Here is a 16,990-nt window from a genome sequence, read left to right as displayed (position 1 = left end):
TTTAGAGAAACAGAAAGACAGCTATTTTATTTTTGTTTAAAAATCCTTGAGTGAGGAGAACTGAGAAATTTTGTATAAAAGGGGCCCTGGTTATTGCTAGGGCGAGTGTGGGGACCAGTCAGAGGTAATAGCATTGGAAGGATTGATGGGGAAGAAATACACCTTGGGAGCCTGGAAGCCAAGAGAGGAAAGCAGCAAGCAGTGGTTGCTAGGCGAGGGGGCGCAGAACAGGTGGGGATGGTGGTGACTCAGTCATCCCATTCATCATCCTCATCATCATCTCCGGCCTGGTCCTCTCCTTCGTCTGGAGGGAGACAGAAAAAGTGGAATTCAGGATGAGCAGGAGGGTTCAAGAGCCCTGGGGGAAGGGGTTTCCTAGGGCCCGGAAGATCAGGACTCAGGGCCCTGGGGGGCTGAGGTCTCCTGCTAGGAAATCAGATCTGGGACCGATGCGTTGGATGAGGATGGGGCCTCCTCAGAGGAGGGAGAGTTAGGGTTTCTGTTTGGGACAAGATAGGGATTATTACTGGGGTCCAGCTTCTAGTTGGAGTTGAAGTTAATATTTATTGTAAAAACTGTGTGGTTAGTTAGGATATTATTGTCACACAAAGGGTTAATGCTAACACGTTTGTCACTTAATGGGGTGAATTTAAATATTATTAGCAAAAGTGGACTAAATTATAATATTATTGTTTTATAGTGGGCTAATGTTAATACTGTTGATATATAATGGGATTAATGATAATATTGTCAAAAGATGAGGTTCATTATAATAGTGTCATGTAATGGATCCATGTTAACCTTGTGGACACACTCTAGGGTTAATGTTAATATTATTGGCAAAGTTGGAGTTAATTATGTTATTGTCACATAAAAGTTGAGGTTCATATTATCCTCACATAATTGTTGTATGGTGACAATATTGTTGACACACTAGGGGATTCATGTTAACATCATTGCAAAAAGATTGGGTTGGTTATCATTATCACATAATGAGTTACTGTTACATGGAGTTAGGGTTACTGTTACTGTCGAAGATGGGGTTCTTTATAGTATTATCATCACCTAATGAGCTGATGTTAACACTACTGAACAAATGGGATTAATGTCAATAGTGTGGATGTACCTTGGCATTAATGTTAATATTATTGTCAAAGACAGGCGTAACTATACTACTGTTATGTAATGACAGCGTTAGTATTGTCACAAAGGAGATTGATACAAGATTCATGTTAGTAATACTATCATCAACAGATGGGGCTAATGTTACTATTGATGGAGAATGTTGGCTTTTTTTTTAGGCCAACACTAGCCCTGGGAAGCAGGGTCACTGCCCTGGTAGGACGGGCTCCAGAGAGGGCAGCCCGCAGGTGGCAGAGGAGGGCAGGGTCTCACCTGAGGAGTGGATGGCTTTGCTTCTCTTCTGCATCACGTGCATCAGGGCCCCCACCAGCCCCTCTGAGCTCTGAGGTGGTGGCTGCAGTGCAGAGCTCTCTGAGGCCCCAGGGGTCTGCAGCAAGCAGAGAGCAGCACAGGGGCTCAGGGAGTTATGAGAGCACTTCTCCCTGCCCCTTCCCACGTCCCCACACCTCCCAGTCCCCTTCAAGGCTCCAAGCCCACCACTTCCTACCAACCTCCCAACCCTATCACTGAACCCCCAAAGCCTGGGACCCCCGTCAGTCTCAGCCCCCAACCACTAATATCCTGACTTGCACAGTACACCCCACAGTCCCAGACACCCAGTACTTCATCCTGCTGGTCCTCACCTTGTTCAGCTGAATTCCCTGCCGGATTTGATCCAAAAGTGCCCCCCGACCCCCACCAGGGCTCAGGCCCCCCATAGTCCCCAGAGAAGGAGGGGGTGGGGGAATGGCTGGCCCATCCCCAGAGCTGGGTGGTGGCGGTGGTGGTGGTGGTGGCGGTGGTGGCGGTGGCATTGGTGGACCCCCAGCTCCAGGGGGCGGAGGGGGTGGTGGCCCAGAACGTCCTGTAGCTGGAGGGGGTGGTGGTGGAGGGCCCCCTCGGCCCGGGTGTGGGGGTCCCCGTGGAGTTGGTGGGGGTGGAGCACCTCCCAAAGGAACAGGGGGCAATGGACCAGATCGACCCTTGTTACTCCCCACAGTAGGGGGCCGGGGGGGCTGGTTCCCTCCTCGGGATGGTGGTGGGGGTGGTGGAAGTGGCTCTGAGGGCAGAAAATGACATATTGCTGTTATTACAATTTGTTCCAAGCTTCAGTTTTGCTCATTTGTAAAATGGGTACCCAACTGACCAACTCCCGGTAGAAGGGTTTCCATGAGGACTGAGTGACTGCAGTGTATCTTTCAGAAATCAGCTACCTGGGTTGGAGAAGAAGGGGCTGTCCAGAAGAGGGTACTCACCCTGGCGCCTCATCTCCTGCCGTACAGCTTCCAGCCCGCCCTGATCCTCAATGAAGTCATAGATAAGTTTGGAGGTCTCAGCATCGGTGAGCTGGGCCTCACTGATTCCTGCCCTGGAGAACAGGCTCCGCAGGTCCGGGTCCAGATTGTTCACCTACCCGGGAGGAAAAAGTCCAGGGCAGGAGTGGGCAAATAAGGTGGGGAGGAAAGGAGCATGGATTATCATTGGGTCCATCCCAGAGAGGGATCTGAGACAGGTGTGGGAAGAGTGGGGTCTGGGAGTAGGTCTGATTGGTAGACTATGGAAGGGTAGGTGGGAGTTGAGTGGGGTCCAGGGGACTTTGCAGTTACTCACGTCAAATCCATTCTGGGGATCCCACCCCACGTGGCTGACATGTCTATGGGAGGTGAAGAGACCCCAGTGAAGCCCCAGTACCCTTCCTTCCCTCCCTTCCTAATGAAGCCCTCCTGCCTGCTCCTGCCCAGAGGGACTCTGAGGGGCCAGAATTAATGAATAAGCCATAAGTGAATGAATGGATGAATGAATGAATGAGCACAGTAGTTATGGAATTAGAAGGGGTCCATAGTTTGTGGTGTCCATCTGTCTACCCATCCCTTTTCCACCATCCATCCACCCATCCATTTGTCCACCTAGCCATTCACATTCACCTGTCAGACCACTGACCTATCATACATTTGTCTCACCACTCATCTGCCCACACTCCTATGCTTATCCATTTGACTATCGATCTGTCCTCACACACACTTGTCCATCTACCCATCCATCTACCTATGTGTTCACCTTGCCATCCATCCACTCATTTGTCTCCATTCAATCACACACTTCTGTCCATTCATCCACATGTCTGGCCACCTGTCCATCCCCATCCACCTTGACTGTGAACCAGTCAGCCTATATATCCATCTGTCCACACACTCATCCACGCACCCATCCTTCTACTCACCCATTTCCCATTTACCTATCCACCCATCCATCCAACCACCTATCCATTCATTCTCCAACCCACCCATCCATTTCATCCATTCATCCATCTACCCACCTATCTACTCACCCACCAGCCCAGGGTAGGACTAGGGTGAGGCAAGTGAGGTGCCTAGGGTACAAAATTTAAGGAGGCACTCACTCTCAGAGTCGAGAACTGTACTTGCATGACTGCCACTGACTGTCTCCATAAATTTTGCAACCTTGGTGCCTCACTTGCCTCTCCCTAGTCCTGGCCTTTCACCTACTCACCCCTCCACTCATCTGCCTACCTGCCCACCCCTCCATCTGCCCATCCTTCCATCCACTCAGCTCTCCTTCTGCCCACCTGTTCATCTGCCCCCCTCCCAGGGATCTGTGGGCCCACTGGGGAGAGGTTCTTACTTGAATCCGCTGGGTGCGCCAATATCAGCCTTGCTGATCTTTTTCTTCCCTGAGCGTTTCTTATCAGCTGGGCCAGGCCCAGGTACTGGGAGCCCACGGTATCGTGAACTCGTAATGTCCGGGTTCTGGATGTCCACTGTCACCAGCCCCAGGGACGGTGGACCAGCTGCTGGGCCTGTGGGGAAAATCGGGTGACTAGACTGTTGATCCACTTACCGACCAATCAAAGCATAGGAGCGAGAGACAGGAAGTATGTTGGGGGAATCTCTGTGTGTGTTTGATGATCATGGAGGGAATGGGTGAGGGGTCCAAGGAGGGTTTATGGAAAAGTGGGTGGGTGGGTGGGTCCCACAAACCATTCATACATTCACTGATTTATTTATTTATTCATTCACTTATGCTTATCACTTAAGTATTGACTCATTCATTCACTGGCTCACTGACTAGTTTATTAAATTATTCACTCACTCACTCATTCCTTCCTTCTTTCATTCATTCAATCATTGTTTTTTTCACTGATTGAAATTTTATGTCACTTATGCAATTATTTACTGTTCGGTTCATTCAATCACTCACTCACTCATTCGTTAATTTACTCAGTCATCTATCCATTCATCCACTTAGCCACACACCAATTCACCTGTGCATTTATACACTCACCTATACATCTATATATCTATCTATATTTTCATCCTCCCATCAATACATCCCCCCACTCAACCATCTACCCACCACCAATCCATCCACCCTTCTACCCACCCATTCACCCACTTATCTCTGCACCCACCAAATTACTCATCCATCCACACCCTAACCCACCCATCCACCCAGGGACATGGAAGAATCAGCACTCACCGCCTTGGTCTCCACCTGGGTGGAGGGGCAGGGGTGGGAGCCCTCCTCTTCTCTCTGGGAAGATGGAATGGACAGAGAGCTATCACAACCCTGCCACGGGTTCCTGGGCTAGCCCGTTATTACCCCTACTTGCACTAGAGGACTCACCTTCACTGGCTGGTGCTGGTGGTGGGGGTAGCTGGCGTCTGTCTGTGGAGAGACAGGTGAATTGGGAACCAGAACCATGAGAGGGGCTTTTCCAGCTCCCCAGTCTTCATTCACCTCTGCCCAACCCCCTTTCCTCCTCTAAGGCCTCCTTACCTCCACTTTGCCTCTGATTCCTTTTTTGTATCTTCTCCTGTACCAGGGCCTGGAAGGCCTGGGCCTCACCCTCGTCTGCAAAGTTCAGCCCCGCTTGGCAGTCCTGCGTACACCTTGGGTCAACAGCCTCCCAGGCCCATCCCCCACCTTTCCCATCTCCTCCCCACAGCCCAACTGAGGCCCAGGGGTTGGGTGGTCACTTACGTCTCCAGCGAAGGTGTGGAAGAAGGGGGTGGGAGTGGAGTAGACCAGCTGTGAGTACAGCTCCTGTTCCCAGAGCAGCTGGCCTGCCTGGAGAGGTGGGGAACACACTGGCACTGAGACACGTAGGGCAGGTCTCTGTTATCTGGGCAGGGAACATGTGTCCAAATTTGGGGCCCCAGGATCTGATTTGGAGGTTTCCAATTCGGCATCAGAAGAGTTGGGGGTCTAGGGGTCAGATGTGGAGGATTGGGGTACAGTATGGGAGTTACACACTGCAGTGAGATCTTTGAATTTGGGGTTTGGGATCCTAGCTGTGGGACTTTGGGGGCTTGAATTTGAGGATTTGTGGCTCCTGTCTTAGGAAACTGAGACCATTCTAGACTCCAGCCCGTACCCCCACAATGGGGGCCTTCATTTGGGCAGGCAGGGCTCCAGTATTTGGAGTTGGGGTTGAGGTTTGTGGAGCAGAGTTTTATGGCTTAGGATTTCAGTATTTGATGGTCCTGGGATCTTGATGTGGTCATGCTGAGTTCATCTTTATGGGTTTAGAAGGATGAATGGGAGGTATGTGTCTGGGGAGTTCAGGTTGGGGGTTTGTGGAACAGATTCAGGAAAGCTGAGGTCCAGGCTGTGGGTTTAAAAGGACAAATTTGGAGTTTGACCCAACGGCATATTCAGGTTGGGGATTTGTGGAATAGATTTATGACTTAGGAGCTAGGCAAACATCTGAGGTCCAGAAGTTTTGATGGGGGATTCCTGAGACCCAAACTGTGGCTCTAGAGCAGATTTAAGGTGCAGGTAAAAATACAGTTCTCATTTTTGGGGGGAGTTTGTGGAACAGATTAGACTTAGGAGGTATGCTAATATGTGGTGAGTTATAGGTGGTGACATAGAGACTCTGGAGTCAATCATCGCAGACTTAGAAAGGCAAACCAGAGTCTGACATCTGGATGAAGTCTTTGGTTCTGGGGTCCAGGGGTTCACTGATCTGTCCAAGGGTTCAGGGCTATGGACCCAGATCTTTTTGTGGGTTGAAAACTGGTTTGCATGTCCAGTGAGGAGTGGGGATCACCTGAAGGCCGTAAAGGCGGATGAAGTATGACTTCTGGGGGTTATCCTTCACGAAGCACACAGCCCCACAATGTTCCTTGGTCCAGCGCTCAGCTCCACGGGGCAGCGCCAGGTACAGTTGAACAACCGCAGTGGCCAGCGTCTGGGAAGGGAGAGCGGAGCTCAGTGCAGTCTGGTCAGGGGCAACCAGAGAGTCTGGGAGCCAGACCTGGTCCTTCCGTACCCACGGCTGTCAGCACCCAAGGAAGGGCCACAACCAGAGAGAAAGTGAACAGACATGGAGGTCTCTCTGGGATTGGTGAATGGGGAGAAATGGATTCTAGGAGAGGAGATGATGGAGATGGAAAGGAGAAGAGGGGAAGAAAGGGGAGGAGAGGGGAAGAATGGGGAAGATAAGGAGAGAGGAAAGGGAGGAAATGAGGAGACGGGGAGGATGAGAAAGATGAGGAGGAAGAGGAGGAAAGGGAGAGAGACAGGGAGGGCTAGGTGATCCCCAGCTCACCCAGCATTTCCGTCCGAGCATCTCGAAGAGTCGCTGGTTCTCATGGTCACGGAGGAGGGTGGAGGGTATGTTCTGCTGAACTGCCGACGCTCCACGGCCCCCAGGCTTGCCTCCCGCAGGGCCCCCACTCATGGTGCCTCCTGCCCTTGTCCTCTCCAGCTAGGCTCTGAATGCAGGGTAAGAAGAGGAACTTCCGCAGTGAGCAGGGAACAGGAAGTACAAAAAACCACAAGGGAAACAAGTCCTCCAGGGGCCCCTCGGTGGGCCTGGCCTCCTCCTCCCTAGAACAAGCTTGGACCCTCTACCAGACTGGGGCCCTCCTCCACTTGACTGGTTAAACTCATCTTTTGGACCAGTTCATGTCTTCCTCCTTCTTTCTTACTCTCTGGGGCCCATCTCCCTCTGATTGGCTGACAGCAAGAGCTAGGCCACTACAGCACTTCCGCAAGGCACGCTGCAGTGGTGGGGAACAGTCATGGGGCTGGGCAGCCTCCTTCCTCCCACAGCACCCAGTTAGCCTGGGCCTAGGGTTCAAGGCCCCTAGTGCTGAAGGATTACTGTGCTAAAACGTTTCCTTTAATTACACAGTGAGCACCTGGGATCCCATCCCTCTCCTGAGACCCCCAACAACACAGCTCACTTCCCCACCCCTTACCCCTGCCTCCCCGCACCTCCCAAATTACAAATTACTTTCTAGTTATCACCCCTTTTTGAAGAAAGGAATTTTATAGGATATATGAATGCCTAAATATTTCATTTTCAGTGCTTCTAAACTTTTGAAGTATGTCATCTTCAGAGATTTGCTTTCTCTCCACTCAATATTTTACTTTTATCTAACCAACATTCATGTAGTACTGAACATGTATGCCAGGCACTGTTCTGACCCCTTTGTAAATACTCATTTGAATCCTCTTAACAGCCTGTGGGACACACACTATTACCGTGTCCATCTGACAGAGGAAAATGAGAGAACTGAGGCACAGTGGTTAAGTGATTTTCCCAGTAGCCCCCAGCCAGCAAGTGGGAGAGCCCAGATTGCATGCCAGGCAGGCTGGGTCCAGGGGGCACACTTTTCATCACTATGCTCCACACCTTCTGTCTGTTACTAAGATTCGTGTTTGCCTGTAGCAGTTATTCATTTTTTAGTATATGAACTGCTATATAGTATTCTATTGGGTGACTGTACAACTTGTTTATTCACATTCTCTTGTTAACAGATATTTAGGCTGTTTCTGGCTTTTGCTGTTGGGAGCAACGCTGCTGTGTTCACTCCTGTACACATTTCTTGGTCACACAGGCATCCCCTCACAGGAGGGGAGTCAGGGGGCTGGAGGGTTTGCATGTCTCTAAAGGTACCAGATAATGCCAGACTGTCCCCAAGTGAATGCTAGCTATTCCCACTCCTCCCTGGGCCTCAGTCTTCCATGCGGGGGAGGGTGGGGGGACGCAAAGCTCTCAGGCACACATAGAGCAGTTTGGGGGAGCTGAGCAGGTCTGGGGTGTGACTGCCATTCCTGGGTACCTGAAGGTCAACAGCACATCTCAAGGTGGGACCCACAGTCCTGCCTGGAAACCTGCTAGGCTCCCCATGCCCACAAGTTCAAAGCTTCTCTCCTAAGCCTCAGTTCAAAGCCCCTTCTTGTGTAGCAATTCAAGCCAACTTCCCTCCTCTCCCCCCTCACAATTTAGTTTATGGTGCCACCAACTCATCAGGTGATTTCCTCCCTCCAGGCCTGGGGCACCTTCCAGCTTGTCCATTAGGGCAAGCCCCTGCTTTTCCTTAAAACGCCACTGCATTCATTCATTTTAACACTACTCATTGAGCTCTAAGTGCCAAGCATATACCCAGTACCTGGCACAAACTAGACAGTAAATAAAGGAATGAATGAGGGATTAATGTCTAACTGGTTGAGTGTTTTCTGAGCTTTTTCTAAATGCCTTTCATGTGTTAACTCATTTTACATTCACAGACGACACGAAGCACTACTGTCACCCCCATTTTACTGGTTGGGAAGCTGGGGCCCACAGAAGCTTAGCTCACTTAAGATCACATAGCTTATGAGTGACGGAGCAGAGGACAGTTATGTGAGCTCCGAAACTGTGAAGTGCCACATGGGGGCTGATACAAAATTCTTCTGCTCCTTCTCTGTCTTTTGTTCTCCTCCTCCCTACTCCTTCTCTCTCTGACCCTACATCTGTCCCTTTTAAGTCTACATCAGGGGGCCTTAAACCTCTGCTACATTTGCTGGTTGCTGTTTCAATTAACATTTAAAAGTTTTATATTTTCTGTTCTTACTTCTAAGTGGCAGACAGGTTTAAAATTTTTCTCTAAATAAAAAAGCTAAAGTAGATTTTTATTTCAGTCCCTGAAATAAAGTCAATAGCATGAGTTTCTCCATCTTAAAAGAGTGATTAATCATCTTAATACCATTTTTCATGTTCAGATTATTGACTTACTCCGTTGATCTGCATTAATAATTAGGAGTTGGTTTATTTTATTGTTATGTGTCCCCATCTACTCTTGCTTTTCTGCACTGTATGACAGTATTTGGGGAGGTGATGACTTCACAGGTTACTTGTTCTCCTGGACCTTCAAATAGAGTTAAAAAGAACAATACATTAGTCCAACCTTTCTGGCTACTCTCAGCTGGAGAGTGGGTCGAATACAATTCAGTCCACCACAGCTGGGAGCAGAAGTTCTAACTTACTTCTTAGCAATCCAGTGAATGCCCAGGAAACCCCAAGAACTAGGATGTGCCCAATAACTTACATTCACCTAATGTTCCCTCTCCACCTCCCTCTGCCAATGCCCCCAGGGGTTACCAGATGGAGAGTCACTTCTTGTTTATATCCTGTGCTTCTTTTCCTTTATTTTGAGAGGATATTGCCTACAAGATCGAGCCTCAAGCCCTAAGTAGGTAAGAAGACAGAGGGGGTGTCTCTCCTAACCGAATCACCACTGTGTGACTGAGTCCATGGAGGAGATATAGGCATTGGGAGGCCGCTAAGACCAAACTGACGTCAAGATGGCAGAATTTCCATTGCCACACCATCCTTCTCCTCCCCTTACCTTCCAGCCCCTCACAGTCCTTCATGTCCATGAGGGCTACTTCCTAGGGACAATCCCACCCTAAGAAAACAGCAGTTCTCAACTCTCCAACCCAATGCTCCCTTTTAATAAGAAGCCTTTGGGCAGGCCTCCTTTTACCATCCTGGAATGACATTCATGTATGTTACAAGTCTTGGTGGTGTGGGGCTGTCCCCCAGCATTTCGGGACACTGCCCATTCAATGCTGAGGCACTCCCATTACTCTGACAACCAAAGTCTGCCTACCAGGCATTCCCAAAATACACCCCCAGAGCAGGAAGGATCAGGACCCTTGTCTGTCTTGTTCATTGCCATATCCCCACCACCCTAGCACAGGATCCTGCATGCAAAAGCTCAACCAGTATTTGTTGAATAATCATTGTACAGTCTAGATTTCTATGCTGTGATTTACTGTCCTCTTCCCACAAGGCCCCTCTGTCATCTCTTCACCCCCATGCCTAGGGGAAGGGGAAAGAAAAACAACTCAACTCCAGAGTGTGCAGGGGCCAGCCCCTCCCACAGAGATGTTTACATTGTTCACTGATGCTAAGGGCAAATGGGTGCTTTACGAACCCTCAGGGAAGGGGTTGATGTCACACGGGATGTCATGCAGGGTCTCTGGTCCCACTCCCCACATAAGAACGCAGGACATGGTGAGGCCAAAAAGGAACACCCACCGAGCCATGGATAGGGGAGTCATACCACTACAGTCTCACTGGCGGCTGGGTTGGAGACACAGGAAACAGGATCCACACTATCCACAACCTGCCGTCCACTTCTCTGCCCTCCAACCCCACTTGCTAACTGTAATCTGTGCTTGCTAGCTTAGCCATGGCAGTTATATTAGTGGCTAATGGTTAACTGGTAACAGCTGATGGCCAACTAGTTACAGCTGATGGCCATCTACTACCCGAGCCAGTACCTTTCCACGTGAGGCCAAGAGCCTGGAAACTGCTCTCTGGGGCTCTGTCCCCACAGCTGATTTCTAGTCCTGGTGGGGGTGGAGTGAGGACAAGTTAAGCACAGAAAAGCAGAGACACATGTAGAAATAAGAATGGTTCAGTGGGTAGAACCACAGATTCTGGAGCCCTATAGCCTGGATCTGGCACTTACCAGCTACTTAGTCTGGTAACCTCTCAGTGCCTCAGTTCTCTCCTCCATAAAGTGAAGACAGTAATAGCAGTTAAGGTTGTTGACTAAACGAGATTACTCATGTACAGTGATCAGGACAGAGCTTAACATGCTAATTATGTATTGTTGTTTTTATGAAATAGATAAGTAACTTGGACACATGAACTATCATCCCTTCAGCCTAGCATTCTGTGTCCTCTCCACCCTCTCCTCACCCTCCTCCATCAGACTTTCAGGTCCCACCACCATTGGCAGATGGTCAGAGACCCAGAACACATGACCACCTTCCCACTACTCTTTCTCTACTTTCCCCATGCTGCAAAGCCCATCTCAGAGACCCATTCCGTGGGCCTGGCCAGACTCCTCCAGGGCTGTGATATGTTCCTGGAGCCCTTCCTGCCAACCTCAGAGGTCTCACCCATCACGTTTTCCGCCCTACTCCCCCCACCTGCACAGGAAATCACTGTGTCAGCCAGCCCTCTCCTTCCCTTCTAGATTTGTGGCTGCTGGCCAGGGAGCCAGAGGACCCCTCCTAGTCCCTTCACTGCCCACACCCTCAAAGTCACACCAACTCTCCCTAGATGGGTGTTCCCTACCTCCCTGCATCTCAATATTTGACCCCAAGTGTCCATTACCCAGCCTGTGACACGAGAAGTGTCCACACATGAGCTTATGACCCTAGGGGTGTCTACTCCCCAATGTGTGTGACCTCATGAGTGCCCAAACCGCTGTGTGCACGACTCAAGGTGTGTCCACTTCCCAGTCTGGATGTCCTATGGGTTGCCTGTGAACCCATAATGGTTAACGGCAGCAGCCAGGAATGGACCACAGCAGGCGTAGGAAGGAACGCAAAATGGAACAGTCCGCCCAGGATCGTACCACTGGGGAGGGGGCGGTCATCTTGAAACATACCATTTTGTTTGTGGGGGAGGAATACGAAGGCTGCCTCATCCCCTAACGGAGAGGGTTATGTCGCAATCCCGGTTGCCCCAAGACCCCCACCCCATCCTTCCGACTCCCACCCACCTCGGTGGACCTCACTCTCTGTGGCCACGCCCTTGGCCTCTCTCACATCCGCCATCTTAACCACTTTCACACACACCCCCCCCCCCCCGCCCCCGCTGCGATTGTTGTCAACACGCTGGAGCCGGCAGTTGGCTCAAGGGTGGGAACAGCAGGCTGGGGCCGCCGTAGGATCTGATTGGTCGATGGCACATTCTCGGCCTTACTATTCTTTAAGGATACCCCCGCCTCCCGGAATGACATAGCCCCGCCCCCGCTCCCGTGCGCCAGACTCCCATTGGTCACGGGTTCTGGGCATGTGCACTGGATGACAGACCAGTGTGTTGGGCAGCTGAAGAGAGGCTTTGGGGATTTGTGCCGGTGGAATCAAATATCACCCCAGAGGCTCAGATTTTTCACCTGTAGAAGTGGTAGAAGGTGGTGTTTATTGTTGGTGATTAGTGAGATCACATCAGGGCTTGGCGCCCGGTGTGCTGGGTGATGCAGTCACAAACCCAGTAGGGTTTTCATGCCTGCACCAGTGATTCTTGGTGTTTGTTTATTCTCTAGTTACCTCAAAACAAAAAGCGTTCTTTGAGTTTGGGTTTTAGGAAAACTGTCGTAAGGTATGTGTGGGGACAGAGCCCCAGAGAGCAGTTTCCAGGCTCTCGGCCTCACGTGGAAAGGTGCTCACTCAGGTAGTAAATGGCCATCAACTGTGATTGCATGGCCATCAGCTGTGGCTAGTTGGCCGTCAGCTGTAACCAGTGAGCCATTGGCCACTGATATAACTGCCGTGGCTGCACTGGGGAGTGGGAGTCGGTTGGCAGAAAAGAGGACAGCAGGTTGCACGTCGTGTGAATCCAGCCTCCAGTGAGACTATAGTGATATGACTCCCCTATCTATGGCTCCGTGGGTGTTCCTTTTTGGCCTCACCGTGTCCTGCATTCTTATGTGGGGAGCGGGAGCTGAGACCCCCGCAGGCCACCCCGCATGACAGTATGATAATAAAATTAAATCCTGTCACAGTGAGACAGGCAGAGTGGGGTGTCTGGCTCTCCCGATACCATCAATCCAGCGAACATCTTGCGGTTTTCGGATTCAGTGTACTAAAATTATTAATTTTACTCCTCCTGAGTACAAAGTTTACAGCAATTAAAAGCCCTAACAGTGAGGCCTTTGACAAAGTGTGTTTAAGAGAATAACACTTTGCCCAGTTTTCAGTGCACAAAGTGATGGTTTTGGAGCATTAGGCCTGGTCAGACAGGACAGGATTGCTGTGATTGCCATGTGTTATTTAATACACATCATAGGTGATATAGCTAGTTACCTACTTTAGAGTTTGCAATTTTTACATTATAAATATATAATGTTATAAAATATATAAATGTCTATAAATAAATACATGATTTATAGGGATATATAGATTATATAAATGGAGCTGTGGGGCCCCAGTTCACTCCCCTAGATCAGTCATATGCATAGAGGGAGGAGACTGTAGATAATTGAACAAGGTGCCCCCAATTTTAGGAAAGCCTGAGTCCTGAGCCCCCTGGCTTCACCTTAATACGCTTGGAAACTTCAAGTCTATGCCCAGGGTTGCCTCCACTGCTGAAAACACAAGCCAGCCTTTGTATCAGTTCTGATCCTGAGGAAGATATTTTAGTGCATGTAAAGGCACTTGGGGTGCTGGGTAGAACAAATCAAAGGTTCGGTTAAAGTGTGGGCACTTTAACATCACTGAATGTTTCTGATGGTGGCTGGGTTTGCAACATGTATACTTCAGTTTAGTATCTCCATTCAGGGGCCATAGTTAGTGAGGGGTGCAGTTTTTTTTGGGGGGGATATTGCCCTAAAGTATGGTATAATCCAACATGCAATAAGCTATATAGTTTTGTTTTTTACAGAAATCCACCCAAAAGTGATACAAATAAAGAAGACAGGGGAACAAAAGAAAAGTTTTAGCTTATGAATAAAGGGATGAACCTATTTGAATAAAACAAAACGTTTGTTTTTAAAAAACCTCCAATAAATATAGCTTGCATTGTATGTCTGTGGACCTTTAAATTATACAGATTTCATCATTGTCACCCCCAGTTTAGATCTTGATTACAGACAACTTGAAGAGAAAAAGAAGGTTGTTGTTTTTTTTTGGGGGGAGGCGGGGGCTAAGTTTGGCAACTATGGGAAAACACAATGTATTTACAATCTTATGATCAATGGAGCTTTCAAAATATTGGGTGACAAATCTGTACATATGCATAGTATTAGCATAGCTTGTGTGAGTGCTACACGTTGGTCAGGAAGTTTTAAAAACTTATTTATTGTTAATGATGCTCTTCTCTTAAAATTGAAGCAAAATCTTTTAAATAATTTTTTCACTTTTTAATTTTCTTTGATTAAGGACTGAAGGACATTTTGCCAGTGTTTAAAAAATATTTGGTTGCCCAGGCATGGGGGTAAGCTATAAAGTGAGGTGGGGGTAGGGGTGGGGGCAGGGCTGGGCTGAAGGGCCCTGGAGCATTTCTGGAGACAGGGATTAAAAAAAAAAAGAAAGAAAATCTTTTCAAAGTTTTTTTTCTGCTTAATTAGTAATAGTCTTATCAAAAACAGATGAACTCCCCCGTGTAAAATTTGAATTACTAAGAATTATAGCAGTGCCGGGTGTTTGGCAATGAGTGGGGCCAGGTACCATACAGAATCTCTGTTTTCTCCACAACACTCTGAGTATCTGCTTGTGATAGCCCTGAACACCCTAGTGGTTTGGTTTTACAAAGAGTAAAAATAGATGCCAGGCTACCGTACAATTAGTGGCCAGACAGCTTTTGAGCCTCGTCCTAAAGATTTATTTTCCCAGAAGAAATAAATCATGTACCTGAAATCAAAACAAGTAAATGGAGTAAAACATCTTATAATTGGTTTATAACTAAATGCATTTGGGTAGATTGTTTGCAAAGATGATGTTATGGGCCAAATTGTGTCCCTCCAAACTTCATGTGTTGGCTCCCTAACCCCTAATGTGACTCTATTTAGGGATGGCGCCTTTGAGGAGGTAATTGAGGTTAAATGAGGTCATAATAGTGGGGTTCTAACCAGATAGGACTGGTGTCCTTATAAGAAGAGGAAGAGACACCAGAGATGCAGGGCAGCCTCCCTATCCAGAGGCGGAATTTATTTCTTCACCCATTGAACCTGGGCTGGCCTTGTGACTTGCTTTGACCAATAGAATGCAATAGAAGTGCTGTTATGTGAGCTCCAGAGCCTTCTGCTTTGGCCCTAGTGGAGCCCTGCCCTGAGCCCTCCATGTGAGGAAGATAGTCTGGCCTGCTGCAGAATGATAGGGAGTTTGCCAGAGAACCAAGACATCGCTACTGACAGCCAACACCAATTGCCAGACACGTGAGTAAGGCCATTGAAACTTCGAGCCCAGCCCACTCTCCTTCAATGAGCACTTTTTGTCCACGTAGCCTGCTCGTAGTGCACTGGCAACACAGCTGTCAGTGATTTTATCCCATGAAGTCTTCACCCAAGTCACAACCTCTTGCAGGCTAGGCTTCACAAAGTTTCCACGCTGATTCTTCTCCATTCTATTTTCAATGTAGTCCTTGATTTCCATCTACAAATGGTCCTTGAATGGCTTGTTTATTGCAATATCAACAGTCGATAGATAGGCAGTCATTCCTGCAGGAATCGTTATTTGATCTATTCTCTCTGCAAGGAAGTTCTTTATGTCTTTAGCGCAGTGAGTGCTGGCTGAATCCCTTTGGACTAGCAGACCTCTTTGGCCACCTCGCAAAACAAGTGGCAGCATTAAATCAACCCACTTCCTTATAACTGCTTATGTGCACCAGGCTTTCTCAGTTTCAAGAACATAATTGTCTGAAACACATTCAACCTAATCTTTCTTAGTGATAATTAGAGGTGGGGCTTTCTTTCCATCTAGACGAATTGCCAAAATACAGGTAACACATGCACTTTGTAACCAGTGGAGGGAATGTAGATTGACGAGACACCTCTCTGATCAATGGTCCTTTGAGATCCTTGGCCCATAAACACTGCAGTTTCATCCGTAGCAATCATGTTGGAGAGCTGGTATTTAGAAAAGTCGGTGCCATCAACAAAGGACTTGAATGCAAGCGCACGTTTAATAACTTCAGTATCTTCCAGCTTGAACAGTGTTGTCGATTTTAGAGACAGTTCATATCGCTGAAGGAAACCATCCAGCCAGTGTTGTGATGCTTTGAATTCTTCTGGGGATATTTCTAACTGTGGTGCCACTGCAAGAGCAAATGCTTGAATATCAGCCCTGCGCACAACCAAAGCCTTTGCTTTCCTGTCAGCAATCCATTCACAGATGATGTTTTCCAGCTCAGGAAATAATAGTTGCTGACCCGATCCACACTTGCGCTTCTTAGCATTTCCCTCGTCCACCTGTTGACTAAGGTTATTGTACTCTGCTCGCTATTTTCGGACCATTCGGAGATCCAACTTCTCTTTGCAGAAAGCCATAAGATTCTTGTCCTGGAGTCTTCCACGATTCCTTTCTTGTACTCGACAGAATAGCTCTTTCTTTTTGCACTCATCTTGTCTGGGGGTCAAAATATTATTCCCTTTAAATCTATCATTAAGTCAAGTGTTAATTGAAGACTCACAAGACAGGAATGGCAACAAAAATGATGGCAGTTAAGAATGATGGTCCACACAAAAGCGACGAAAAATTGCAGGCACCAAAATTCAGAAAATGTTTATTTCACACGAGTGCATTAAGTACGTCCGTTACAACACACGACATATTGAATTATGAAGATTCATATTAGACACAACCACATCTGTTTGTTATCAAGTACGCACGTTATTCATGTGTTGTGTCTGTAATCTGGTCATTCGGCAATAAGTCTCGAGTTCATCTGTTTATGTAGGTGTTTACCTCTTGTCCAAAGGCACCTGCTTGGGTATTTACAAATGCTTAATTATAATTTATATTATCATTTATTTTAAGTGTTAATGTCAATAATATTATTTATATTTAATTAATATTAATATTATTATTTTATAATTCAATACGTCCATCG

The 16,990-nt window shown here is 48.0% G+C and overlaps 1 protein-coding gene across 1 annotated transcript; it reads right to left on the bottom strand.

Annotated features, from left to right (window-relative positions):
• On the bottom strand, nucleotides 1-6,934 carry WAS (WASP actin nucleation promoting factor). The gene is made up of 12 exons (XM_019714354.3): nucleotides 6,698-6,934; nucleotides 6,197-6,337; nucleotides 5,125-5,211; nucleotides 4,921-5,023; nucleotides 4,768-4,809; nucleotides 4,621-4,674; nucleotides 3,766-3,940; nucleotides 2,734-2,776; nucleotides 2,379-2,532; nucleotides 1,767-2,182; nucleotides 1,396-1,510; nucleotides 1-304 (listed from the first exon to the last, which is right to left on the bottom strand). Exons 1-12 carry the CDS (start codon nucleotides 6,827-6,829, stop codon nucleotides 249-251), a joined length of 1,518 nt encoding a protein of 505 aa, XP_019569913.2. The 5' UTR covers nucleotides 6,830-6,934; the 3' UTR covers nucleotides 1-248.
• Nucleotides 6,935-16,990: the final 10,056 nt, after the last annotated feature.

The sequence above is a fragment of the Rhinolophus sinicus genome, chromosome 18, assembly GCF_057876585.1.
Source record: "Rhinolophus sinicus isolate RSI-liver-muscle chromosome 18, RSI-T2T, whole genome shotgun sequence".
Taxonomy (NCBI): domain Eukaryota; kingdom Metazoa; phylum Chordata; class Mammalia; order Chiroptera; family Rhinolophidae; genus Rhinolophus; species Rhinolophus sinicus.
Note: the sequence above shows the minus strand (reverse complement) of the source record. Positions and strands in the feature narration are given on the sequence as shown.

Excerpts from the sequence above, each read along its gene's own strand:
- WAS (XM_019714354.3), bottom strand. The coding sequence starts at position 6,829 with ATGAGTGGGGGCCCTGCGGGAGGCAAGCCTGGGGGCCGTGGAGCGTCG. Across the intron at positions 1,511-1,766 it reads AGGGAATTCAGCTGAACAAG|ACCCCTGGGGCCTCAGAGAG; the intron begins GTGAGGACCAGC and ends TGCTTGCTGCAG. Across the intron at positions 305-1,395 it reads CAAAGCCATCCACTCCTCAG|ACGAAGGAGAGGACCAGGCC; the intron begins GTGAGACCCTGC and ends GTCTCCCTCCAG.